Consider the following 27,227-nt stretch of genomic DNA (forward strand, 5'->3'; position numbering starts at 1 on the left):
ATTCATTCTTCTTGCAAAAGAGTGAAGTATTATTGAAAAAGAGACAGAATGCTAGAAAGAAATGCAGCAAGTAATGAATTGCACTGAATAGGAAACATATAAGAAGGAGAACCAAAAGTAAAAAAGGAGAAGTCAAACCTATCAAGAGAAAGACAGGAGGGCAGAGAAATGGAGAAATTATCTGTTAGGAACAATGTTAAGGTTATAAAACAGGGAAAATTGGAACAGAAAGAAGAGAAGAATTTTGTAATGACTTTGCCACAATCTGTCATCATGACCTCTGACCCAAAAGCTTCACTTTGAAAAAACAGTTGCTGTTTTTCTACACTTTTGCTCACTATATTGATAGAGAATCATTATCCAGCTCAAAGGGTTAATGATTTCAGGAGGCTTCATTGCACTTTACATTGTTTATATACAAATTCACTTGTTTCAATATTATGAAAAGAGAATTATTTTTAACATTCAATAACAAAGAAAGTTTATTTTTGCTGTGTAAGCTATTCCCAGTGTCATTTCCTATGGTTATTTCAAAATCACTTACAACATGGTTTAACATAAAAATGGGCAGTGAACATTTAATAATGTCTGCCAAAGAGTCTATTTTTGTGTTTGCTTGAAGTACCTTTTCTTAATTATTCGATTTCTGTACTGCAGAAAATATGGTAGGATGTTGAGCAGTGATTTCAGGTAATATGTTTCTATTTAAGGACCTGATTGATTATAAATTGTATCTTAAAATCTGCTTAATTGTTGCTTTGCTATGGCAATTACAGCGAAGGGACTGATCTGTCTATTATAGTGTGGTAGTTTAACCATGGTATTGTGGTACCAAGACATATTCATTTAAGATACTCCAGCAAATCACTTGACAAAAGCTCCCTCAGACTGTCAAATGAAGCTCACTGACATAGGTTGTATTTATTCAAAATCTTTGCTATTCTAACAAACAGGAATTTAAAATAAAACATCTAGTGTCTTAGAGGCCAATAGGCAATGCTGTTACTTAGTTAAATACCAAAGTTCTTCACAGCTACAGATACATTAAGAAATGATATTTCTCCTACCTTATTTTTAAAATTATTCTAGTAAATTCTTTCTTACCAAGCTGGGCAGCATTCTTTGTACTCCAAATTTTATTTCTGCATTGTATGGTTATTTCCTATAATTTCACTATTTTCTTGATCATATGCAAGAATGCAAAATATTGAAAATATTTTAGGTATCCACTAATATTCTTCTATACAGAAAACCACTCTTAAAGCCTGATATAGTAATATTGTCTTAATGCTAAATGTCAGTCTATATTAATTTTCTTCATAAACATATGGATTTATCTTTGAAACCAATCATAAAAGTTCGTAACTCTGTGTATTTGTAGACTGTGCATATTCTGTCATTTGGCACACATCTGGGGTATAAACTTTATTGTGATTTATTCAAACTGACTTTAACTTCAGCTTCACCACTTCATGCATTCAGAGCTCTGATGACTTGGAAGACCTGTGTTTTTAAGCTTTTCTTTATTATAGGTATAAAACCTTATGTGGAAAGCTCAACATCAGAATCCCTCTGCTTACATCAACTTGTAATATGAAAAGACTAGCTATTACTCAGTTTAGTCTTTACACCATTAGTCGTCTGTGGGTTTCAAGCCATCTTTACAAAATTACAAGACAGATTATTAAACCTTGGCTCAAGTGACGAAAGATGGTGAATATCAAAAACTAATGCAAGCTTCCACTGTGCCAAAATTGGAGTTATTTGTCACTTGCAGCATTTGTGCACCTTGGCATAATGCAGCACTGACACATTGCTGACTGTCAGACTGACTGACTATCAAACATGGCTAAGTGTATCCAATAGTATAAGCTGGCTTGCTTTTTCTAAAAGCAGGAGATAAGTAAATGGTATCCATCAAAATGCAGTTTATCAGCATCTCAGAAATTAACCCTATTAACAGAAATCTTCAAGGCATGACAGAATCTGTGAGGCAGCAGCTGCAGCCAATAACTCAGCCTTGCCTGTCCATGCCTCCGGATTCCGTGTACTCCACCAAGAAGCTCGATGGAAGACTAGAGTGCAACAAAGTCATGTCTGTTTTCTCCTCTCATGCAATTTGGTTGAGAAAATGACAATACCTCTAGTCAGTTGAAATTGCTCCAAAAATCACATAGCTGGTGTGAAACAAACAGCCCAAACAGAAAGATGCTCAAATAAACTAATAAAACCAAGCCGCCAAAATGTTTAACTAGAAATGACTCACAGTGCTTGTGCCTAAGCCAAGTGGACAACACAATACTGTGCTCCTGCTTGTACTCACTACATTATTATTTGCCATGTGAGAGAAAACATAAATTTTCTTTTTGTGAGTCTTCAGGTCTTGCAAAAAGATTTGAGTGCATGTGTTTAGTCATCTATTAGTAACATCTATGAAACATAAACGATCAATACTAAAAGAATGTGGTTCACAATAGAAAGAAAAAATGAGGGACGGCTCAGAGTGTGCTGTACTGTTTATAGGAGAGCACCAGATTCACCCCTAAGAACAGTTCAAATATGAATACCAGTGAAATGCAGCTGAAAACTTCAGCAAAGTATAAGGAACAGAGTCATCAAGTGCTGTAACAAAACATTACCTACCACAACACGAACTGGAATGGCTGGTAGTCGATACTAATACAATTTATATATTCATGCATTTAGGAAACAAATGCTACAGCAGTAAAGAGAGGCTAGGACATAGTACAAGTATAAACTGAGGACAGATTTCTCTCATTAACCACTAGGGAATGGAGTAGCTGGAGAAGTTCCTCTAATGGCAATTGGGAGTAATGGAAACAACTGTCAGAGGTTGTAAAATGTAACATGTCTCTCAGAGCACACAATTTCATTGCTTCCTTTGTGAAGATTCACACTTTACTATGTAGCTAACCCTCAAAGTCACGATTGTAAAAGGCATATGTACAAGAAAGGATTATTAAAGATTATACATGTTTGCAAAGAACAAAAACAAACAACTAGATATTAATCCATTCACTTTGCTCTGTTAATTTTATATGCCATGAAAGGACTGCAAAGGGCAATGTAAACTTTCACCTTCTACCCAAGCACTGCAAATCTGTAAGCATACCTATTTATTCCCTGGAATAAAACTCAACCTCAGACTCTACCACCTCTGTCACAGAAACTGGAACAAATACATTTGAATACACTGAATTTTGAAAAGCTACACTCAGAGAAACACATCTCACAGCCTTGTTATTGAAATAAAAGTGCCTATGTAGTAAATTCATAAAATTTGTATCTCATATGCTTTATCCCTAGCTACTGAAATGATATAAAAATCCAAATAATTTATAACTGTAGATAGTTTAGGCTAAGACATCAATGATCCATATATGATAAATATATAATATTTTAAATATTTAAAGGAAATAGATGGTTTTAAATGAGTCTTTGGTAAACAGTTTTTAGTTCGTTAGACTGACAAAACCACCATTCAAACCAGTACTCCCTTATTACAGTTTGCAACTATAGGTTTAGGTGCACACATATGGACATCCATAATCAACTGAATTCTCATGAAGTTTTTGTTAACTCTAGATATTCTCCCCATGTTCCATGCGAAAAATAGTGAAGTGAATCAAACTGAAACTAAGCTGGGCCACCAACTCTTGTAGGATATAATACACTGAAAGTCTTGGCAATACCCATAACACTGTTAATAACATTTTGCTAGAGCCTCCACACATACGTTCCATCACACAAATAGTTTTCCACAATTAAAAATAAAAGAGAAACATGAAGATGGAAAGAGACAAGAAAAGAAGCTTGCCAAAGGAAATCTTGAGCAACTGACTGAGGGAATTGTACTTTCTGCCATGAATCAAAAAATTCAGACAAGGACAAGATGGTCTCTAGAAGGTCCCTGCAAAGGAGGGTTCTGTAGAACTAAACTCAGAACACTACAAAAGCTTTTTTATGAAAGCAGCAACATACTAAAGTCAATAGTGTCCATACAGATACACCAGAGATCTGAAGGCACAGAAATTTCCTGTGTTTGAATATCCTAAGGTTAAGAAAAATGAAGGAAATGGAGTGATTATATCAAGGAAAGATACACCCTGATATTTGACAGACAGTCTATGGGTAAAGTTTTGGTTTCAAAGCAAACTGTTTGTATACAGCTGAAAATAATTCATGCCTTAATACTCTACCTACAGGCATTTATTTAAAATAACATTTGCACGAGTTTTTGGCACATAGAAGTGAGTATGACAGGCACTCTTTCAAATGCTATGCAAGGACATCACTTATATACAGAAAAATCTGTGTCTGTACACTTGCCTTTTGATTACCAACTGATCTTTCAACAGATAGAAACTCTCACCTGAAGACACTCCACAAGTGCTTACGACCAAATTCTGAAGAACCTTTAAAGACTGTAAACTTGTTTGAGACTGCTGTAACCAAGTTAAGAAATGTCTAGCAGCTAGCTTTAAAGAACATCAATCATATTAAAATCACATTTGGTTAAAAGCACAGTAAGTAAATTTTAAAGCAATATTTACCTTCTGACTGTCATGCTCAAAAGTTGAAAACCAATGTTCTGCTGTTTTCATAAGACGCGTGAACATTGCACTGAAAGGGAACAACCCAGAAACTTGGTGTTAAATAATGGGGTCAATTACAAATAAGAGCAAATTAAATGTAAAGAAACTTGTTAAAACTTACTAGGCATCATGTTCCAGATATTCAGGATTCAAAAGAACTTTCATTTCCTCACTGAAAAAAGCAACAGTGAACAATCCAAATGTGAATGTTTATTTTTGGTCAGCGTTCTCCATGTAGTATTATGTATTTATAAGCCAACTTTCATATAAAGTGCAAATGAGAAAACTAGCCTTTTTAATTAAAAAGAGCAACTCCATTGAACAAATGAAGTCTTTCCTTTTTATAAAGATCAAAACCAAATTAGCTGCCTTGTCTGCACTACAATGAAGTAACCATCTAATTATTCCAAATAACAAATTACTGAATGTCACAATGTATTATTTGAATATGCTTGATCTAGAATAATTGATTGCTGCACAATCTATCACTGTTTATCCTAAACAAAAAAAAAAAAGGTTACTGGTCAAATATGCAGTATCAAAACATTAATTTATTTTGTTTTAATAGCCTGTATTTTTATTGTACTTTAACAGCAATTAATCAGTGACAGCACCTCTTTTCCATCTACTTTGCTGCTTAGCTCTACTTTTTCAGTGGGGATGGAACAGAATGCTGTACATAACACATGGTTATTTTAAGTTGTTTAGCACTGAAGAGCATCTTCTAGGTAATTTTAGGATATCTAAGGACAGACATTGAATAAAAACACACACTTGTAGATAATCATCTTAATGCTTAACTCCCTTTGGGCAGTCACGTTGCAGGGTACCTACAGAGGTTATATTATATTGCACACATAATTTAATTAGTTTTTATTCACTGCTGGACTCCAGTGTGCAAAAAACCAAATGAAATATCTGAAATATCACAAGAATGAAACTGGTTTCTTTTTTCTCTTTTAATAAAAACAAAAGCCTTACATATGAGGCAAGAATAAAAGCAGACAACCATGTGATGCAATATTTTATATGTATGAGCATGATTGCATGCATACACACATACACATTTTTGAATGAAATAGAGGATCAATAGGTAAACATAATATTACTATCCAGTCACAGTACAGTTGGATATCACAACTACAGCACTGCAGGTGATGAAAGAAATATCAATCCCAACAATTTGTCTTCAATGATTATTTCCCCTTTTAAGATATGAGGAAAGAGAGCTGGTGGTAAGATGTCTACTCTATGAGTGGAGCTCACTGATCTGTCTACTCTCTGCAGTGACAAAAGCAAAACAACTTCTGGCAATAAGGATGAGGTAGAACCACAGATAAGTATGTAAGCTTTGAGATTAAGGTTTTCCTTAAATTTCTTGTCTCCCTATTTTTTCAACAGCCAATGTCTGTGAAGAGGCCAATGTCTAAATCTCAGAAGCTGCAGTAGGAAAGATGAAATAAGGACATTCCCATCAAAGCACAAGGATGCAATGATTTCTGATATTAATTTATGAATTATAAACAGAGAATTATGGAGGACATATTTATAAGCTATAGTTCAGCCAATTGATTTTTTAAAGAAAGACGCTTTTTATACAAATAAAACACAATGCTTGCCTTGGTTGTGCAGCTTCACTGGCATGTGAAAAAGCCTGGTGGTCACAATGTAGGATAAACACAATGGGAGCTAGAAGTTCATGCATGCCCTAAACAAAAAAGGAGAAGCAAAAGTATATTTAGATTTTCCAGTCATATAATAGTTCCTAATGCACAGCATAAGGCAGACAGCAATATTAGGTGCAGACTAACTAAAAACATGAACATTCATTCACACTGTTAACAGAACAGTTTCATAATCAATGGCTTTTATCTTAAATTCTGATTAAATCCAAGTGTTTATTCTTCTATAATATACAGAAACAAGTCAGTCTCCCTTCTTCTAACACAACACACAACAAATTGGCAATGGTAGGCAACTCTGCACCTGGCAGTTTACTTCAAGATCTGTGTTCATAAATATGAATTTTATTTATGATAATTATAATAATGATCTACAGTACAGAGATCTGCAATAGAGAAAAATTACAAAATGTAAAATTATTTTGTATTTTATAATGTTCCAAAATCATAGATAAAAGTGTAACAGTAGGCTCTGAAGGAGACAAGGGTAGCTATTTGGGAAAGAAAACAAAACTTTAATTTCTAAAGACATGAGAATTAAAATGAGGTTTTGGGGTTTTTCAGTTCTCTTTCAGTTTCTCATAAGTTGTTATGTCAATATTCAAAATAAACTAATTAAACCTGATGCATAGAAGACCTGGTACTGTTCCACTGCAGAGTACTACTTATATATGTAATCTATATTAAGATACAGAAAAAACATAGAAATAGGCAGGAATCAGAACAAAAAACATGGGTGGGCAGTTGAGGGCTTGGGCTGGCATCAGAAGCTCGGCTGGGCCACCCAGGAGAGTTAGGATCTCAGTGTTGGGACTAGGACAGCAGGTAGGAGCTACAAAGGCCCTAGGCTGGGGGAGGCATCAGACAAAAAAAGGCAAGGGAGTCCTTTGGTGATGGAAGGGATGTGGGATGAAGGATCGAGATCTGTCTCTCTGCCTCTGGGCACAAGGACCACTCTAAGGGGAGGGAATTCCTGACCTCTGCCCAAAACTACCAGTTACAGCACGGGCCTGATGCCAAGTGCCCAGGCTACCCCTGCTGGGCCTGGCTCTGGATGGAGTCCTTGCCCAGCTGTAGGAAGAAGAACCTGCACACAGGAGTATTCCAGTTCAAGGGTGCAACTATTTCATCAAGTGGAGCCTCAGCTCCAACTCAGGGGAGTGCTCTGGGCAGACAGGGGTTCCAGGCAGACTATTTAATCTATCCTGCTGCAGAAGGAGCACTGGCGCTGGTCCACAAGCACATCAACATTTCATGTTGCTGTCAGGAGTCATGACAGCTGATGGGTGACCTGAGCTGTTCTACTTTTAATGGGTGCAGCTCTAAGGTAGGAAGCCTCTGCATTTGCTTTTCCAGTCCCCTCAGTGATGGACAGACACGAACAGTGGAAGTGTTACATGCTTGCGAGCTGCCCTGCTGCTTTGCTGGTACATCAGCTGATATTCCATACAGCACCTGAGAAGTTCAACACCAGTAAGTTATCAGCTTCATATGTACTGAACAGATCCATTAACTACCAAAACCCTTGAACTTGTATTGGAAGTAATGGGGATTTTCCTTAAGTAGTCCCAACTGACCTGAGAGGTAGATGAGGAAACCTTCTCTACGTCACTGTTTTGAGTATGCTTGGATGCACAGTTTTTGACAATAGTTTTGATGATCTCTCTGTATGCCATCAACAGAAATCCTAGGAAATGTAATTTTAATTTTTTCAGGACTGAGATGACTGTTAGAGCCTCAATGGCAGGGCTGAAGTTCAGATGTTTTCTTTCCTTTCCTATTTCTGAACCTTTAGGGGCTACTTTAAAAGATGAAGCCTAATGAGAAATTCAGTTAGGAAAAACAAAATAAACCAAATATAGCCATTTGATTTCAGAAGCTGATGTAAAACATCACAAATGGGTTAGATTACAAATTGTCAAGTTTAGATTTCTTAAAATATTATGGTCATATCAAAGGAGAAAGGTCCAGGATTAGACAACATATAAGTGGCAAAAAGATTGAAATAACCAGGGTTGTACTTTCACACATACGGCCCTTGCTTAATTAACATTTCCACATCTAATCTTTTATTCACCCTGATAAACATGAAATAGGAGAAATGGAAATGCCAGAAAACTTGACTATCTAAAAAAACTACCACCTAAGCTGTAAACATATAAGCAGAAGAAAAAGAAAGAGGACATAAAATAAGAATTAGTTATGAAAGATAAAAGCACATCACACATTCTTCCAACATAATAATATATCAACTCCATAATAAAATAGAATCATAATGTGGCTGCCCACATATAACAAAACCAAAACAAACAGATGATGAAATATCAGGATTTCAAAAAGATACCTCTGATCTTTCAGTTACAAGAGTACTTCAAATGTTTAGAGATTTTTAGCTTGGCAAGAAAAGCTACCAGTGTAATATGCATACACATATTTTTTCAATGCTACAGTTTACTAAAACTCTTTAGTGTTAATAAATAAGTTGACAGAGCTCAGATAATTTTATGACACTTCCCAGCTACAACAAAATATTGATTTCATAATACAGTCTATGGTTTAGAAAGAAAACCAGAATTATAGCATTCTTACAATGACAAGTGAATCAATGTATTTCAAAATTATATTGACTTCTCTAAGGGCAATCAAATCATGAACAAACAATAGTTAGCCTAGCGATTTAGCTTAATTTTCACTATTTCCTTTCAGTGTAACTAGGACCAGAATTCTGTCACCAGTCTTACAGAAGACCTCCAAGGGTAGCTTTTACATTTTCTTAAGTACAATATGCTATTCTCTTTAGCTTTTACATTTACAGCTGCTATTTAAAAATTCAGTGATCCTAGGGAAGATTCTGCCTTTAAAAACTGTAATACAGCTCCACCACATTCTACTCCATTAGACTATGGATACAAATATATTTTTCCTCATCAAATAAAATGTTCCTCCACACTGGCCAAAAAACCCAGAAATCCTACAACAAAGACAATGTGCATGCATATATGCATATTAAACAAACATTATTGATTGCTTCTTGTAATGCTGATGTTATGTAGTACTTTCAATAGAATGTTGTAAGTAGGCAAATTGTCAAGGAACTACAACTTCTTCCAAATATTTTGGAAGATAACATTGGGTAGGGACAGATGCTGACAGACAAAAATACCAGTCTTCATTCATTGGCCAAGTTATATCACTCTAATGGCAATTGTATCTTTTGTATGTGGTCATACAAATAAGACAGAGGAATTCTCATGGATGACAACAGGACCAGTCCCCATGATGGAAACTGCATATGAAGACAAGCTCCTCAATCTGGGCTTTGTATTCAGGTCACTGTGGAGACAACAACTTGGAGATTATCTGTTACTGATAAATTAATGGCAACTTTCATAATTTTCTCAAAAATATGCTAGGCTTTGCTGTAGTGAAAATTATTATTATGGGAACTGGGGCATGAATCTGGTAAAAACACTACGTCAGGGAGTAGGTAGTTGATAAAAGAAGGAAAAAACATATCCTGTTGACTACAAACCATTTCTTTTCAGCTAATTCAGAGAAGGGTGATGATGGTCATGAAAAAAATGTTCTCTAGCAAGAGAGGAGCATGGGGACTAAAAAGGAGGATCTTACTAACAAGCTAAAAGGAGCATTATTTTTAAAGAAATCCAACCAAACAAACCCACCCTTTTAAAATGAGGTAAGAAAAAAACATAGCTCCGAATAAAAGTAACACATGTCCACAACAAGAGAGGAAAACCACTATAATTTACTATTTTGTGGACATGGCATAGCACTGCAATATACTGAACACACTTTGAGAGGTTAAATCAACAGTTTTTCATGATCCAAATTAATTTAATTTTCTGCACTTCCTCTCCTCTTAATCCTTTAGCAATCCCTTCCTGGAACTACCATAGACCTGATGCACGCTAGTTGAAAACAGAGGTAAAGAAGTTTTCTTTGTCAACAGCCTGTAGGCTCACAAAATTGAACCTGTTCTTTTATCTGCCTATGTTCATTTAGCCCACCAAGCAGTCTTTATTAAAGCTGAGGCATCAGGCAGTCAAAGTTCATTAATACCATTTATATAATCTCTGCAGTTTCAATTAACTCAGCAAGACATTCTACTACATGATAACAGTCTCATTAATTCAATAAAATCCCATAACTATTAACAATATGGTCTATGTTAAACGGGGTGTCACCTAGTAGAAAATAATAGCTTTAACAGCTTGTGATGAAACGCAGTGGTTTTTTTTTTTTAATTTGATCTGGCTAAATATTCTGTCCCTATATAGAAAGGTATTATTTCTTGCTAAGGAATCAAGAGGATTTTAAATATGAGCAGAGGGTAATTAAGTCCTTTTAAGTCATATCAAAGAGTAAAATAATATTCTTGTTCAATAAATGATAGACTAAATTAGCTGGAATGTGTTCTTCCTTTTCCCCATCATCAGTACTCTGGCCTATATTCACTAGAAAGAGGAGACTGAATACTGCCAAGTATTTTTTTTAGCAGCACCCTTCAAAACACAGCTCCTAGATCTCATTTTTATTGTTCTTATGCAAAACTATTCCTTGCTCACTGTCTGTCAAACATGAGAAATAACATGTTTCATATGTTTGATAGCTATATAGTCCATTTTTAAAAAATAATCTCTAAGAAGTTCTTCAGAAGTAAGTGTTCTTTCAACTCATATGCCCTTTGTTTCCATGAAACAACCCTATTCCCTGGCTTGAGGACAGGGTGGTCACCGACCATGCCTGAAAGCATAGATTGTTTTATAAAAATCTTGCCATTTACTGAATCTCTGTATTTTTACCATGACAAATTTTCTATCTACCTAAAGTTGGATCCTCTACAGTTTATCCTTTGTCCAAGCACACAGAGTATCCCTCGGTTTGTCAGTCTCTACTCAGCCTACAGATAACTGTGTGAAGAAACAAATACAAATATGCTTCAGTTGATACACTGCATCTTGGTCTTTCTATATGAATACAATATCATGTTTATAGTTACTTCAAAACCTTTAGAACAAATGCTGAATTAATTAACTCACTAATTCTGTGGATGCAGACTTAGTGTAACTTAGGCTTTCCTTACCATTTCATCAAAAATGGTTTGAACAGACTCTTCTTCAAGTAACTCTGTAAAAGTTACTTATCTTTCATTTAAGAGGATTTTGTCAGCTGCATTGTACTTGGGTGCTACAAGGTTAGGTAAAGATCTTTTTGCTAACATACTGCATGGCTTTAGCATTTTGGGGCAATAACTTAAAATATTACATAAAACTTAAAATAGTAAACTTGGTCTAAATTTCAGAAATCCTATGCTTTTTGTTAATTCAGTACCATTTTAAATCCTGCTGTGTACTTTCTTTACCTAAGCAGAGAAAGCCTTTCTTTGGTTTTTTTCTTTCTTAACCAATGACAAAGAAAAAGATGTTTCTAAAGAAATTCAAAGTTAGAAAACTTAGCAACCTTAAAGAAAACAACTTAAGGTACTGTGTTATGAGCAGAAAGCATATGTTATTCAATGAGCTTACTTACCAACCAGCTGACAAGCAGCTCTTTGATTACTTCAGCATTATGATACAACTTCAGATACAACAGAGCTACATTATTGTCAAACCATATAGAAATGTTGAGTCAATGAATGCCACCTGTACAGTATTTTCATTACCTGTTTATAAAGCAACTGCTCATTTTCTCTGGCGTAGCAGAACAGAACATCTGTAAGAATTTTCCTTACATTCTCTTGCTGGAAATACTGCATTTCAGGAAAGCTGAAAATGAAGCAATACAGCAAGAGTAAACAATTGAGTGCACAGAATGCCAGTTGCTGGTCTTCTAAAAGAGGTTTTTAGGTAAGACCATCTCCCTTGTCTGCTTTCCCACTGCTCTGTGCTGCCAGAGTTAAATACTTCTAACAACTTGTTACATTTGTTTTGCAACCGAAATGATGAACAATGTTCTTTAATATACACCAGTCTGCTACACAGGTATGATGATATCACAGTTATATTTCAATAACTAATCCCTTTTAATCTCATTAAAGCTAGACATCTGCAAGAATGAAATACAATGGAAGAAATGGAAGAATGGATTAAAGTATGTCAGATGACACGCATACACAATGGTTCCGCATTTCTTTATTATTTGGAAAAAAAATTATCATTTAATGACAAGATTATTTAAATATCTCATAATTGACATGAAAACCAGAATCCTAAAATTGAGTATTTCTTACTGGTATCTGTTGCAATACAACACAATTAGACATCTCACTGTCTTTAACAGCTATTACAAATAAACTTTACAGTTATAAAATAATCTGTCTGGGCAAATATCCTAAGTGAACCAGAATGAAGTGGAACATGTGTGAGAATAAGGAAAAAAGGCTTCTGGAAAAATCCTGTTACAGACATACTGGAAAATATAAATATTACCAGTCTGTAACTACTCTGAAGCAACTCTCACCTGTGCATCCTGCTCCTTGACTGTTGGAGGTAAGGAATAGAATAGTTATGCAGGACCTACTTAAAATTAGAATAAGTGCACAAGCAAAAGTGTTTTCATTGCTACTGAAGAAGTAATTAGATGGCAAAAAATGTTTCATAAAGCAAATGGCCCAAACCAGATTGCTCCACAGCCATACAGAGCAACATAAAATACACAGCAAAAAAATAAAATCCGAAAACATAGAATACTAAAAAGAAAGGAAATGGTAAAGTCGGACAAGGAAAAGCAGAAGAATGCTTTAAAAAGACAACAATGGTAGGCCTCAAGCTAGAGTGCTGAAATAAGGTTGTATTATAGTCAGTTGTAGAATTCAATCAGATGGCTTGAAATAGGATTTCTTCGAACAAGTTTCCTAGGTCTGAGCTACAATGTCATACTTTAGACCAGATGTATTTAAGACTACTGTAAAGCCTGTCACAGAGAAACAATATAGGAAATTAGAACAAATTACTTCAGATAAGACTATTAACATTGCTAATCACTGTGGTCATCTCACAGAAGTGATGACAGGCAAGCACAGAAACAGAGCTAATTAAGGCTAGGAAAGTGCTTTGAAGTCCTTGGACGAAGGAGCTGAATCAAGAGCCAAGGCAGAGAAGACACTGTGGCTAAAACACAGTGATGCTGAAGTCCTGAGAGAGGCACTGGGATGAGAGGTGTAACGTTTTCCTGGCACCTGCTGGAGGTAATGGTAAGACCAACATTTGGAAACTTGTATGTACTTGTACTAATCACATTACTGTAAAGGAAGGACACAGCTGAGACCAAAAGTGCATTACAGCAGATGGCAATCGACATAATTTAGGGGTTTGAAGAGATTATTTCTGAAGGACTGTTATTCAGGCCTGCCCTATGAAGTTTAGGAACAGAAGACTAACAAAGAAAACTCAAAAATACACAGAGATATCTGTGAGGATCTAGTAATAGCAGAGATTGCAACAGAAAGGATAATAACGAACTCAGGAATAAGCTGGCTGAAGTATTAATTATAGTAAATGTAAATAGAAGAGATCATGAGGGAACTATCAGTTCAGGGTGGATTTTTATGGAAAATGTCATTTTATGATTAAAGCTCTGTTTTAAGAAATACACTATCCTCAAATCAGCAAGGTAAGAATACTTTTCATGAACATGAGACTATTACATTTAATTACATCTCTGAGAAAGTCTGCATTAAGGACATGGGAATTTTCCTAAACTGTTTTACCACAACTCTACAATGAAACAATGGTGCATTCAGATCCCTGCTTTCTAAAAGTGAAGTCCAGTGTGAGTCAGATGCAGCTTTCTAAAATACTCCTTTAGCTGATTTAGGGGCACCAGCATCAGAGGCAGCCAGAATTTGACACAGAAATTTGAAGAACCAGGTTGGTAAACAAATAAACGGATGCACAAAACAAATTTGGTGGCAGACAGAAAAGGGGATCATAATCAATGGATTGCTGTTCCTTACCCTGTTGTCCACATACTTAGGAAAGATGTAGCTCTCCAGTGGCTTTTCGACTGCTATTTTGATGTTGGCAATTTTTAAAATAATTTTTTTCTTATTTGGGGGATGGAGAGTTTGGAACCCCAGCACCCACCGCTACTCATCTTTCACATGCCTTCCATCATCCCAAACTGTGACTGTTACTCCTGAACCCGAAACTAAGTAGAATAATACATAAAAGTACTACTACAAAAGAGAAGATATTGACTTGATCTGTCTACAGGGAATGCCTCCTAGGCATTTTAGTTTCTTAAAATACTGTAGAGAGAAAGAGGATAGTGAAATCTAGCCATTTGCAACCCTAGATGTACACTGTGATGCCAAAAAGTAACCTGGTATTTTAATTTGTGTTAAATGCTTTTGCATCTGCCAATCTGCTGATTTCTATTCCTGCAGAATATTTTTAAAAATTTTTAAAAACATTGATCACTAATGAGTTGGGACTAACTTAACAATATCCTTTCCTACTTGCAAATACTGGAGGTTGTAATTTTTATGTAGACATTATGGACTGGATTTCTACCACCTGATTTCAGGAAACTGAAGTTTTGTTAGGTACTGGTGAGCTAGGAGCCTTTTATAATTATTGAAGAAAACTCTACCTCTCCAGTGTTATTCATCAGACAAAAATCGTATTTATGCTTTAGGAAGAGATGATTTGTGTCCTAGAGTTCTACATGTACATAGACTCTACAGCATGATTAACCCAGCTGAGAGTATTTAGGCTTCACAGATCCAATAATTAGGTGAGATAAGGATTCTCAAAATGCACAGGAACAAACACACAAACACACATGAACAAACTTTATTACAGCTGCCTTTAGACAACAAAATCCTGAAGTTTAAAAGAGTTTAAAACAATACCAATTTTAGGAATCTAATTCTAGCTGCTTTTCTTGTTTATTGTTACCACACTTCAGGGAATTCTAACAAAAGCATTATAGAGTAATTTTTTTACTGCTTTGATAGCTGGAACTCTGGTTTGCTACTCTGTGTGCAGTTAGCATCACTCTCTACAGCATTATATACTTGATGCTGTGGGATGATGGAGGACTGAACTAGATGACAAAGAATATAGAAACATTCATTAAATAAGAAACAGCAGCTAGAAAGTAGTGATTATGGAAATTGAATATAATAATTATTTTAACCTTTAATAAAAAGCATTGTAAACTAATGATGAATTTTAAACTTTTAAAATTCTAATGCCAGGGATTTACTTAAAGAATGTAAATAAAAAGAGAGGGTTTTTACATTCTGAAGCCACAGAATGAAGAACTTACTGCTTCTTAAAATAATTATAATTTACAAATAGATACATAAGAATATGTAAAAATGCATACTATGTTTTAAGATTAGACAAAAAAGTGTACATATAAAATGCATGTAGCTTATTAAATGCATTCATGTCACTGATAAATTTTGATTTTTCATTGCTTGACTTATTTTGTTGTTGATGACACAACATATACTACTGTTGTTTCAGGTTGATGTCATTTTGTATAAATGCATTAACGAAAATTTCTTTAGTCACTATTACTGATATTAGTGAATACTACTTTGCCATTTGCCACACTGGGAGCCTGGAATTTGTGTGTATATACATATATATTTAAATAATAATCTTACATCCACCATAACCTCCATAAAACTTTTCCTTCTCCAATTATAGTTTAGATACATATATATTTTAATCTTAGAACATCCTGAACTGTTTCCTTTAACAAACAAAAAATACCATCTGTTGTGAGAATGCACATGAAAGTATACTCAGATTTTAATTATACATCTCATGGCAAAATACATTCAAGAATGGGTCTAGGGACGGACACGTAAAATATTCGAAAACCAGACTGCAATGATTTCTTCTGCATGACTTGGTTCCTGTAAATGAAAATGTGTAAGCTTGGGATTTGCAGAATCTACGACTATCATCACTTTTTTCAAGTTATAAAGAAAAATATTTGCAATACAGTAAAATATCACATGGTAGCCAACCAGTAATTGAATTTAATTATATTTACACGTTACTCAATGCTTGCACTCTGAAAAGAAATATTTTCAGGAACTGAGTGTTCTAACTCAAACAAGTTTCTAAACAGGAATGACCTAAGGGCCATGAATATGAAAACATAATCATAGTAATATCAGGACAAATTTTAAAAGGCATATATGACAAATAAAGCTAGAATAGTGATAAGTAAAAATAGAACCTCTCAACTTCTATACATGAGTGACATTTCCCTTACTAATTACAAACTGCTTTTTTATTATTGATTGTATTAAGTGTTGAGAATTAGGAAAGATCGATCTTTCATTATGATCATAATTTAGTTAAAAGACCTTTCAGATTCTCTTATGTTCTCTTTGCTTCATACAGAAAACTACATTAAATTTCACAAGTAGTACATCTCCTAATATCTTAATTTAGAAGAGCTTTTCTTCAATGATACCAACAAATCTCTGGGATTTAATGTTCAGCTAAATTGTCTCATTTTTTACTCCATGTAAGTTATATTTTTATACATTTAATGTATGTTTCCACACATTCATGTTCAACAAACCTGACATTTACACTAACCAAAGTCAAGAAAACACAATATAATATATACCACATAAAAATGCAGAATATAAATTTATATATAGAAATTTCTCTTAAAGATCTACATACGTTCTTGTCACATCTTGTTCAATCATTGCTCGAAGCTCTTTATCCTGGAAAAATTTATTCCAAAGACTCTGAAATAAGAAGAAATAATTGTATGAAACCAAGACTCCTACTCATACTTAAGGCTTATAAACTACAAAGTACTGCAAAGCACTGTACAAATATTGACAAATTAATCCTCAACATTCCTGGTAGACAAGTATATCAGTATTTTATGGGAGATAAAGAATATTGGTGATCAGCACAACATATCTGAGAAAGTCAGTTTGGATCAGAAATAAAAACATTCAAATTCCTGGATCCTTGTCCTAGGCTCATGGCATTTGCTCACTGGATGGCTGCAGGTTTATGAGTTACTTGTTTGGGTTCCAGGAAGAATATTTAGAATGGCAGAGTAAAGTCAAACTTATCAGAACCAGCAATTCAACTGAAAAAGGTCCGGTTGTTCACATGAGGAAAAATGACTGTATCACTGGACTGTACCATACTTCTTCTATGAATGTATGGACTTTATTGGAAACTGCTGCAATATCCATAACAAGAAATTGTTTGGGAGTAAGTTTGTTTGTTTTAGTGGAGATAAATCATATAAGGAGTGTATGATAATCAAATACCTATTATGAAAAGATCATCATTCTAATCCACTCTGAAGACCAAGACTGGCCATTCTAAAATAATTATGATAGGAAAAGCCAGAGTATTTAAAGATCACTATCAAAATACAAAAATACTAAATAAAAGAATCTGAAGTAGGTTTAGTTTCTTCTGCAGTTATGTTTATGACCATTTTTGTGCTCTCTCTTTTGTTTCCATGCCTTGTTTACAAATATGTTGCAAAAGCTAACCGGAAAGAAGTCAGAAAGCGCTGTTAAATTGTATGCTCCAGAAAAAACATTGGAAACTGTATTATTTATTGTATAGGAATGGTAGCTTGATCAAAATACAGATGGAGCAAAATTTATAGCAGCCTTCATGCAGGTTTAGGTAAGTTTTCAGATAGCAGCAGCATCAGTGAATGAAATACAGTACAGAGTCTGTACAATACTTCCACAATTTCTGGCCTCCTGGTAAGTAATTCTTTGCCATGGTGGCTTATGCTCCACAGAAAGAAAAGAGAAAGTAAATTAATGCTATCTATAGGGAAGGAAGCAAAATAAAGAAACCCCATCATAATTAGTTGCTATATTTGTGCTACAACTTGGGAAAAAACCTAGACTTCAAAAATATTTATATCTTTGATAATGTCTTACATACAGTGAGTACTCACTGTATGTTTTTAATTCACAACTCTTTTCATGCAGCTAGACCACATTTTGGAACTCCCCTGTCCCTGCTCCCACCCTGGCCCATGAGAACAGAGGAAACAAACAGAAACTGCATTGTGAAAATGAAGGAAAAATCAAGACACAAAATCGGTGTAACATTAAGTCACAGCAGAGGCTCAAAGGCACTTTGTTCTTCAGTCCTATTCCTGATTTGGTCAGCGGCTTTGTTTTAGAGATTAATCCCCTGCCACATATTCTGACATGTTAACCTTTGCTTTCTATATCTGAAAGACACCACAGGCAGGAAGCAGGTTGAGCTACTGTGTATAATCACAAGCTACAGCAGAAATGCTTTAAATCTTTTACATTTGACACAACTTTCTGTCCAGATGGATGCAAGAATAGCTTGATGATGTGCACAGCCATAACAGCTGCAGAGCTCTCTCCTTCTAAATTACATAAGGAGCACAGTACCACTCTAGAGATGAAGTATGGGCTTCATCTCTAAAATAAAACAGGAGTAATATCACCAGAGATATCTGACACAGTCTTTTCAGGTGTAAATCTATTAAGTGCAGCCAAACAACTTATTTTCATGGCATTAAGTTATTTTAAAAAATTGGGAAAAAAAAGAATTTTGATGGTAACAATGGTAACATAATTAATAGAAAAGCTTAAAGATATGTGCTATCAAATTCTTAAAAGCTTTTCAGGTATAACAAAATGCAGTAAAAAAAACTGTCCAAGGCTGAACAATCTTCCAGAGGAGGGTACTTCATTGTTCTGTTAACAGCATTCACCTCATATTGACTGTTTGAACACTCCTTAAGCTAGAGCCATTTGATGTATAAAATGAAAACATACAGTGATGAAAAAGCATATCAGTCCAGCATTAAATATAGTCCAGCATTGATTTTTTTTTACCACAGCCTTTCCTGAATTAAGCCCTAAAAATCAGAATATGAACCTGGAAATGAGCATTTCCGGTTGTCCAGCAGAACTTGTGGAACAACTGTTAACACAAGTCAGTTTGGACATTTAAGAGGGAGATTTTAGCATCTGCCTTTTTGCCTACTTCAGCAAGAACTCACTTGTGTCAGTATGAATAAGATGAGAACTTTAGTAGCAAGTGTTGGTTTAACTTACCCCCTCATCCTGAGAGAGTGGGTTGTTGATTATCAGATCTTGCTGTCCTGCTTTCCGAGGGTTTGTAATGTGCTAGGTAAAAACAGGAAAAAAAATCAAATCCTCTCCTGTTATGCTATAATGTTAATATCTGTGCCAAAGTATGAGAACCTATTTTGTACCAACTTACAATTTCTTTGATCTTACTGTAAGAAGTTCTTAAGTCTGAAGTGGTTTTAATCCATTGACTTCTATCTTGCGGTAGAACATCCAGAAATAACTATTAGCAAAACAAAATAAATTCATTAAGTTTCATCAGTTTTACATAGCTTTTAATATAAATCCTATCAGACAGCATAAACCACCCCAGAAAGAAAGAGAAAGCAAAGATCTATAAATATTTCTGGTTTTAGTGCTTTCTAGTCCATAAATAAATAGCTAGGAACAACAGCAGTTCTATAGGGCAAAATTAAGCATTCAAGTCAACTGAAGCCATGAACTCAAGCTTTGTAAACTGTTACAGCTACAGTAAAGTTGATGGTGACTTCCAAGGCAGAAAGAATACGGAAAGGTGTGAAAAGAAATATACAAAACTTGAAGCTATTTATGTAACACTGATGACCTAATGCAACGTGCTTAAAACAAAACACAAATGCAGAGCAGGACCTAAGCACTGAGAGATATACCCAATGTAAGAAATGCAACATGCTCTAGAATTCTGCAAGACAGCTAAGAGAGGCAGTTTTGCAGAAAGTCCTTAAGAATGCCTACATCTCAGTTTTTTCAAGTCTCTTTGAAAAGGCTTAGAAAGAAACATGCAGTGCAAAATACTATTTAATTGCATTTGAAGCAAGGAAAAACCCCAGTATTTTCTTGCTTTTTCAATGTTTTTATTTGCACATTGTAAAGTGTTAAGAAACAGTAATACTGACAAACAGAAGTACTGACAAATCATTCCTAAATGACTAAAAAAAATGAAAATTTCAGAATTTAACAACAGAATCCTAATGCATATTGGGACAAGCAAATAAACCTTTCCTTATTTCTAAAATAAAACCACTCCTTGATTTAATTGGTAGACAGGGAAGGACTTGTTTGTGTTAGTTCAGGGTTTTGAGTTATGGCCTCCTAATTTAGAGACTTAAAAAGAAGCAAACTGGTAAAACAATGCAGGTGGCATATATTCACTGGGCTAGCTGAATAAAAAAAATTTCATTAACTTTAAACTAGTTCAATGCTACATATATTTCAATTTTCAAACTTTCTTTCATTCATATATAAGGAGTATTTTAAATTTCTTTTTATTGGTCTCAGTGCCAAAATGATGGTTCAGAAATTGAAATGAGGTAATTTAAATGATCAGCATTAATACACAGTAACTCCACCAGAAAAAAATTTCTCTACTATCTGAGTTAGTGCACAACAGAAGACTTGATGTCCTTGCAAAAATTTGTTTGGACTTTAGAGAGCTACCCCATATTACCTTGCTTTCTCTCTCTCTTCCTTCCCCTGCTACTTTAAAAAAGCCTAACAAATAACTCCCAAGGAGCTGTTGTTCTTTCGGAAGACCTTGCTTCCCTCTTCATCCAGTCCTTAGAAGAGGGATTGATCTTCACTTCCTCATTTCACTGGGAAAGCCAACTAGCAGAAGCATCAGACTTATTTTAAAGCAGTCCCAAATTCCACAAAACCATAATTTTTTAGACTAACTTCCTATCTATTTCCAGTGCATGACTTCCCTGCACAGATACTGAGAGGAGAGATGGCTGTGTGGCACTCAATTCTAAACATATCACCAGCACAAAGAAACACTTTCCTAGGATTCTTTTGCTATTATCTGCAATTCAGCTTTAAAGCAATTTGATGTGGTTAGCAAATGTCCAATGAATTATAAAAACGAGTAGGAAAACATTGGGATGAAGTCTCTTGGAAAATTCATGATTCTTTGCATCAATAATCTTCCAGCGCATCAGGTAATGTGTTGATATATTGCAACCACAAACTGTAAATAAATATTTTCTCTTCTTACCTTCCAGCAAACACTACGGAACCTGCTGCTTCTCAGCTGCCCATTAATCCCCTTCAGCCGTATAGTTGCCAAGTAATTGTTGTTTACAAATAGTTCTTCCCATTCTTTACTGCAAAAGCAAAAGGAATGAACATTTAAACAAAAAAAAAAAAAAAGCCTTAGCTGATTTAAGGACTATATGACACTACACAATTTTGGATAAGCAGAGGAAAGCAACTTTTTAAAACGTATATATTTAGTTGTGTACCACTTCTAAACGCATGGTTGTTTTTTTGGACGCACTTCTTCTTTGGATTTAATGAATATGTAGATCGCTATAATTATGCCAGCTACTGAAATTCATAATGTCTATGGAGGCTATTCCATTTCCTCTAAAATGTTGGTACTGCAGTTCAGTGAATAAACAAGAAAAATGAATATTAATATAAGCACATTCATGTTTCAGCTGTAGACAAAGAAGTACCTATTCCAAAAATATGCAACAGAAAAGTACACTGTTGACTGTATTAGCTCTTCACATGACATATTTGCTTAAATGAACCTTCTTTTCTTCTTAATGTCAAGCTGGGCAGTTAAGCATCATAGAAGATGACTTTCTTTAACATTTAGTGCTATTTACTATTGAAATCACTCCTACTTCTTTCTACATGATCAGTTTTAAAATTTTAACAGGTGCTAGGAAATTTAAAAAAACATCAAAAAATTAAAAAGCCTCACTGTATAAACTGTTAAAGGCAAGCTTGAGTACCTTGCAGTACCTATGGCTGACTAGATAAACAACCTAAATATGCCTCCCAGGCATGCAGGCACCAGGGGCCTAACACCTGTGCCTCATTAATATACAAGTAAATCTGCTCTACTGGGAAACAATTGGAAATTAATTGTCCCAAACCATCTACTGAGTTTGAATAAAAGAATTAAACCTATATTTCCTGCAACTTCTACTGAAATGAATCTCAAGAACAGCTGAAGCCATCTGACTGTCTTAGTAGCCCACGACTTGCTCACAGACTTTTTGCAGCCACTTTAAAATACAAAGGGCAATTTCAAGGTAAAGAGCTGGGTTATGTGCAAGGAAATGTGTTTAGATTTATTTTCAATGCATGTCCTTAAGGTGAACATCTCCTCCTCCCCCTGTCACATGGGAGACTATTACTTCTCCCTGGGAGACCAAATGAAACCAGGAAGAGGGAAACTACTATTATGACTCCAGGCTAAGATCTCACCACATTTACTCTGCTAAGGAGGGTCACAGAGTGGGTTATACTAAATACCAGCAAACTCTGGTTTTGCAAATTGCCCTAAATATATGCAAGATGAAGTTAGATGGTTTTCAGCCTTTTAAGCTGAGTTGGGAGAGTGAGTTTTTAAAAATAGAATTGTAAGACATAGCGGCTGAGAACTGTAAGGATAGACTTAGCAAGCCAGGAAATTATGGTCATCTTCCTCTGTGACACGAGCAAGCTAATGATTCATGCTGAGACCAGAAATCCTGTGTCTGTGAATGCATCACCTTTCAGCAAGGACCATAGTCTTAAAAAAAAAAAGTGTTTGCTTCTGGTTCTTGATTATTAATTACTTTGAAAACCAAAGGTGTTCTAGATAAGAGCAAAGATGCCTACAGAAGTGTTAGACTGCAGGGTTTAGGGCTGCCTTTACCTTCTCCCAGGTGCCAGTACCCCCAGGTGACCAAAAGAGCAGCAAGTCATTCCAATGGTGTGGAGCAGCTTCCTCCATTCCTCTCACATCCCCCCAGTCTCCAAGTCAGAAAGACTATCTGGTCATTTTTGTCTCCTTGTCTCCCACACATCCTCACCTTCTGGAGGGAGCTGCCTACGATTGTTTACCAAGATTCTGCGTCCTTTAAATACAACGTATGGTATACAGCAGACACAGCTTGAGGAAAATCTGGGCCTTTCTTTCACAGCCACTTATACTTCAGTAACTAGAGTATATTATGGCTATCTAAATAACCCTCCTGTTTCTACCACATATAATATTCTTCATTTGCCATTGTAAATTCTGTAGCATCATTGGCCATTATAACTCCTGCCAAGATGCCTCCCTAAGGTAGCTATGTTTCAAGAGTGCCACATTCTCCTGTGCACACAACAGGTCAGACTCTGAAGCTATTCACATTGTTCTGCAAGTGGATGACATTCCCACAATGTCTCTGAAAATGCCAGTGTGTCAGCTGAGTTAGCAAAAGGTTTCAACCAGTGCAACTGTGAAAAGAAAGAACAGACAGGAAAGAAACTCTTCAGGTTATTTTTCTCACCAGCTGCTGGAAGTGATTGCTACACAGTAAGAAAGTAATTTCAACACTTCTGAAATTGTATTAGTGCAGATATTATGCCTCAAAAAAAAAGTAATGCAATTCCAAACACGTTTTGAACCAAATTACTTTTAAAACCGCCAAAAGAAATTTGGCAAGATTGTATCTCCTCTGCATTCCCCCTTGGCTGCTAGGATCACAAAAAAAGTTATAAGCAACTGAAAAAGAAATTACTTGGAAGCTGGGATCTGCCTCAGTTTTAGTAGAGCTGAATGATATTTAAAATCCTTTCTGAACAGCATTCCCTAATTCATGTCTCAAGTATTTTGAATGAAGACTAATAATCTAAGCTTTACAATTCTAGAGACTTTTAATAGTGGTTACACTGTTCAATATTAACAAGCAATCAATTCTAAAAAGATAACATTTAAAATTATATAGCCCCACTATGTAAAATAATATCTAAGAGCCTTGTCAACCCAGGATCGCAGAAAACCCACCAGTCAACATGAAATGAGCAATGAAGATCGGACCTCATGTCTGCCATATTCCATTTGCTTCACTGCAGTGAAAGATTTCAAGAGCTAATAGGAACCACCTAAACTATGAATTAGTACATGCACTTACTTTTAATCAAACTAGAAAATTAAATGTATGATCCTGTGTTATACCACCTGTAGACTGTACAATTAAAGGCAAATGTCAATGTTAATGTTTTCTGATTATTTTGTAAATATTTTTCATTTTAGATTCTTATTTGAGTATTTTGTCTAATGTACTATTGGACATATTGTAAAGTCTTCATAATAATAATACATACATATAATATAAGACCTTGTCATGGTTTGACAAGGTCTTATATTATATGACACCGGCCCAATGCCAGGCACCCACCCAAGCTTCTCCCTCAACCTCCCATGCCACAGCTAGGGAGAGGAGAAAAAAAAATTGAGTTAAGGACCCGGAGAAAACACTCCAAGAGTAAAACAGCCTCAAAGCTGCAAAGTGAATTTACTACTAACAGAGTCAGAAGAGTATAATGAGAAGTAATAGAAGCCCTTAAAACATCTTTTTTCCTCCCAACCCCTCACTCCTTTGCACCAACAGCACAGGGAGACAGGGCATGGGGGCTTGCTCAGTTTGTCACCCAAGGTTTTCTCCTGCTGCTCAGGTAGAGGAGTCCTTCCCCTGTGAGGCCATGAGGCCCCTCCCATGGGAGACAGTTGTCTGTGAACTTCTCTGGCGTGGGTCCATGCTCATGAGCAGCAGCCAAACTGCACCTGCTGCAAACATGAGACGTTCCCATGGGCACAGAGTCCTCCCAAAACTGCTGCAACATGGGTCACTCTTTCCACAGGGTGCAGTCCTCCAAGGACAGGCTGCTCCAGCCTGGAAGCAGGGGCTCCCTCCCTCCACCTGGTCTCCCACTGGATCACAGCTTCTTCCAGGAATCCACTTGCTCTGGTGTGGGCACCTCCCCCATGGGTTGTGGGGGGATCGCTGCATCCCCTGTGGATCCCCATGGGCTGCAGGGGCACGGCTGCCTCACCATGGTCTTCACCACAGCCTGCAGAGGAATCTCAGCTCTGGCGCCTGGAGCACCTCCTGCCCTTCCTTTTCCACTAACCTTGGTGTCTTCCATGTTGTTTTCTCTTACATGTTCTCACCTCCTTCTCTTCTCTGACTATAAGAAAAACTGTGCATGCCCCAATTTGATTTTCTTCTTAAATATATCATCACAGAGGGGTTACCAATATCTCTAACTGGCCCAGCCTTGACCAGCAGCATATCCATCTTCAGAGCCATCAGGGATTGCTCTGCTGGGCATGGTGGAAGCTTCCAGCAGTTTCTCACAGAAGCCACTTTGTGGCCCCCCTGCTACCAATAACCAGGCCATGCCAAACCGACACAGACCTGAATGAGAAAGAAATTATTGGAGTAACAGTTCTTTAAGAAACTTAATTTCATATGCATTATCTCTGCTGCCCAATGTAAAATATCTACTGGCATGAGTTAGGGAGAGTTGCATTACTTCAAAGCAGGAAAAGTGCTCAATATGTATGAAAGAAAAAGCAGGCAAATCAATGAAGGGATTAATTCTGCAGGAACAGTTCATAGTTCTCATCTGTTCCTTTCCATCTTTTGAAACATGCACTTATGTCATAACCACAAGAGTTTATATCTCTCTGCCAAAGAATTGTATACTGGGGTCTGCTCTAAGACACACACTCTCTTTCTTATAAGAAATGAGGTTGACCTGTGAGCAAATCATATACAGAAGTCTATTTTTCTTTCTTTTTAAGAGGATATGATTTGTGGATATGATTCTTGTTAAGGCAATTACAAGCATCAGATTTTCAGATACAGAAGCCTGAAGTTTGGAACAGAAGTGTTCCTCTCAGTTGACTGCTAGTAGAGATCACAACAAGCACGACTTTACTCCAGAAAGTCTAAGTAAAATTCTACATGCACATAAATAGCATTCTTGAAAAGGTATGTGAATCTCTCAGGTCTAACATCTTAGTAAAAGTCACTGGAATCCCATTATTGCTCAGCTATTGAGGAATGAGCAACTATAAACTCTTTCAGAATGCACGACATCAATAATCTAACAATATGCCTAGGAAATAACTCAAATTCAAATAGTTCCAAGAGCTTTACTGAGGTGACATTGAGCTTGTGCATGTTGGGGAGAGGTAACAAAGACTTTCCTCCACTGACAGGCAGAAGCAGAACATCTACCTCTGGCTCTGCCACTAAATTTCCATCTCCAGCATAATGGTAAAACCAACATCAAGCATAGATATGCAGAAGAATGCAATGGTAGCCCATTAAGGCTCCTTACAAAATACATACTGTGTTCAGAAGAGGAAGAAATACAATCGAGGGAGACTAGTACAGCACAGACAGCAATAACTGCTGCTTCCGCATTTACTGATTTGAGCATAAAGCTGGGGAAATGTATGAATGCAGATCCTGCCAAAGTCTAAAACTAGTGTTAGAAGTATTTTTGTACCATCATGTTCAGACAACACCAAAACTCTGTGGAAGACACTAAAACCCAGAAAAATGCAAAAATGTGAAGAACCACATGGAACTACAACCTATGCCACTGAGAAAGGGCAAAAGTTTCAGTTCTGGCACTGCAAGGGCTCAGATCTACCAGGTAAATATTACTGTCCATAATTCATGTTCAAGTGAAACTGCAGTTAACAAAGAAACCAGTACCTACTGGGTCATCAGATAGCGTGCATCATTATTTTGTCTCGTGCCTTTTTTAAATATTTCATGCCAAGTTTTGAAATGCCTTTTTTCTGAGTCCTTGCAGAAACAAGACCAATTTGATATTTACAACAACATTTAGATAACAAAGAATACTCTCAGTCTACGGAAGAATAATGCTACACTACTGAAACATTTGCATACATATTTAGGATTTCAATCTAAATCTCAAGCTTATTCCATCCTCTAGACCAATATTAAAGAATAAAATGGATAGCCTCAGAGAGATACAAAGAAAATTCTTGATCAGTGCTGCTAGTATTGACAAAATCAT

The 27,227-nt window shown here is 35.9% G+C and overlaps 1 protein-coding gene across 3 annotated transcripts in view; it reads right to left on the reverse strand.

Annotated features, from left to right (window-relative positions):
• Positions 1 to 27,227, reverse strand: part of TBC1D5 (TBC1 domain family member 5) — a 318,017-nt gene that overhangs the window by 125,203 nt on the left and 165,587 nt on the right. For all 3 annotated transcript variants that reach the window (XM_030969414.1, XM_030969420.1, XM_030969429.1), the window contains 8 exons: positions 21,397 to 21,505; positions 19,558 to 19,647; positions 19,389 to 19,460; positions 16,981 to 17,048; positions 11,982 to 12,084; positions 6,236 to 6,324; positions 4,738 to 4,788; positions 4,575 to 4,644 (listed from right to left, as the gene is read on the reverse strand). In XM_030969414.1, coding sequence (XP_030825274.1) covers positions 4,575 to 4,644; positions 4,738 to 4,788; positions 6,236 to 6,324; positions 11,982 to 12,084; positions 16,981 to 17,048; positions 19,389 to 19,460; positions 19,558 to 19,647; positions 21,397 to 21,505 — 652 coding nt within the window. The remainder of the gene's footprint in view (positions 1 to 4,574; positions 4,645 to 4,737; positions 4,789 to 6,235; positions 6,325 to 11,981; positions 12,085 to 16,980; positions 17,049 to 19,388; positions 19,461 to 19,557; positions 19,648 to 21,396; positions 21,506 to 27,227) is intronic.

This window comes from Camarhynchus parvulus, chromosome 2, assembly GCF_901933205.1.
Source record: "Camarhynchus parvulus chromosome 2, STF_HiC, whole genome shotgun sequence".
NCBI classification, from domain to species: domain Eukaryota; kingdom Metazoa; phylum Chordata; class Aves; order Passeriformes; family Thraupidae; genus Camarhynchus; species Camarhynchus parvulus.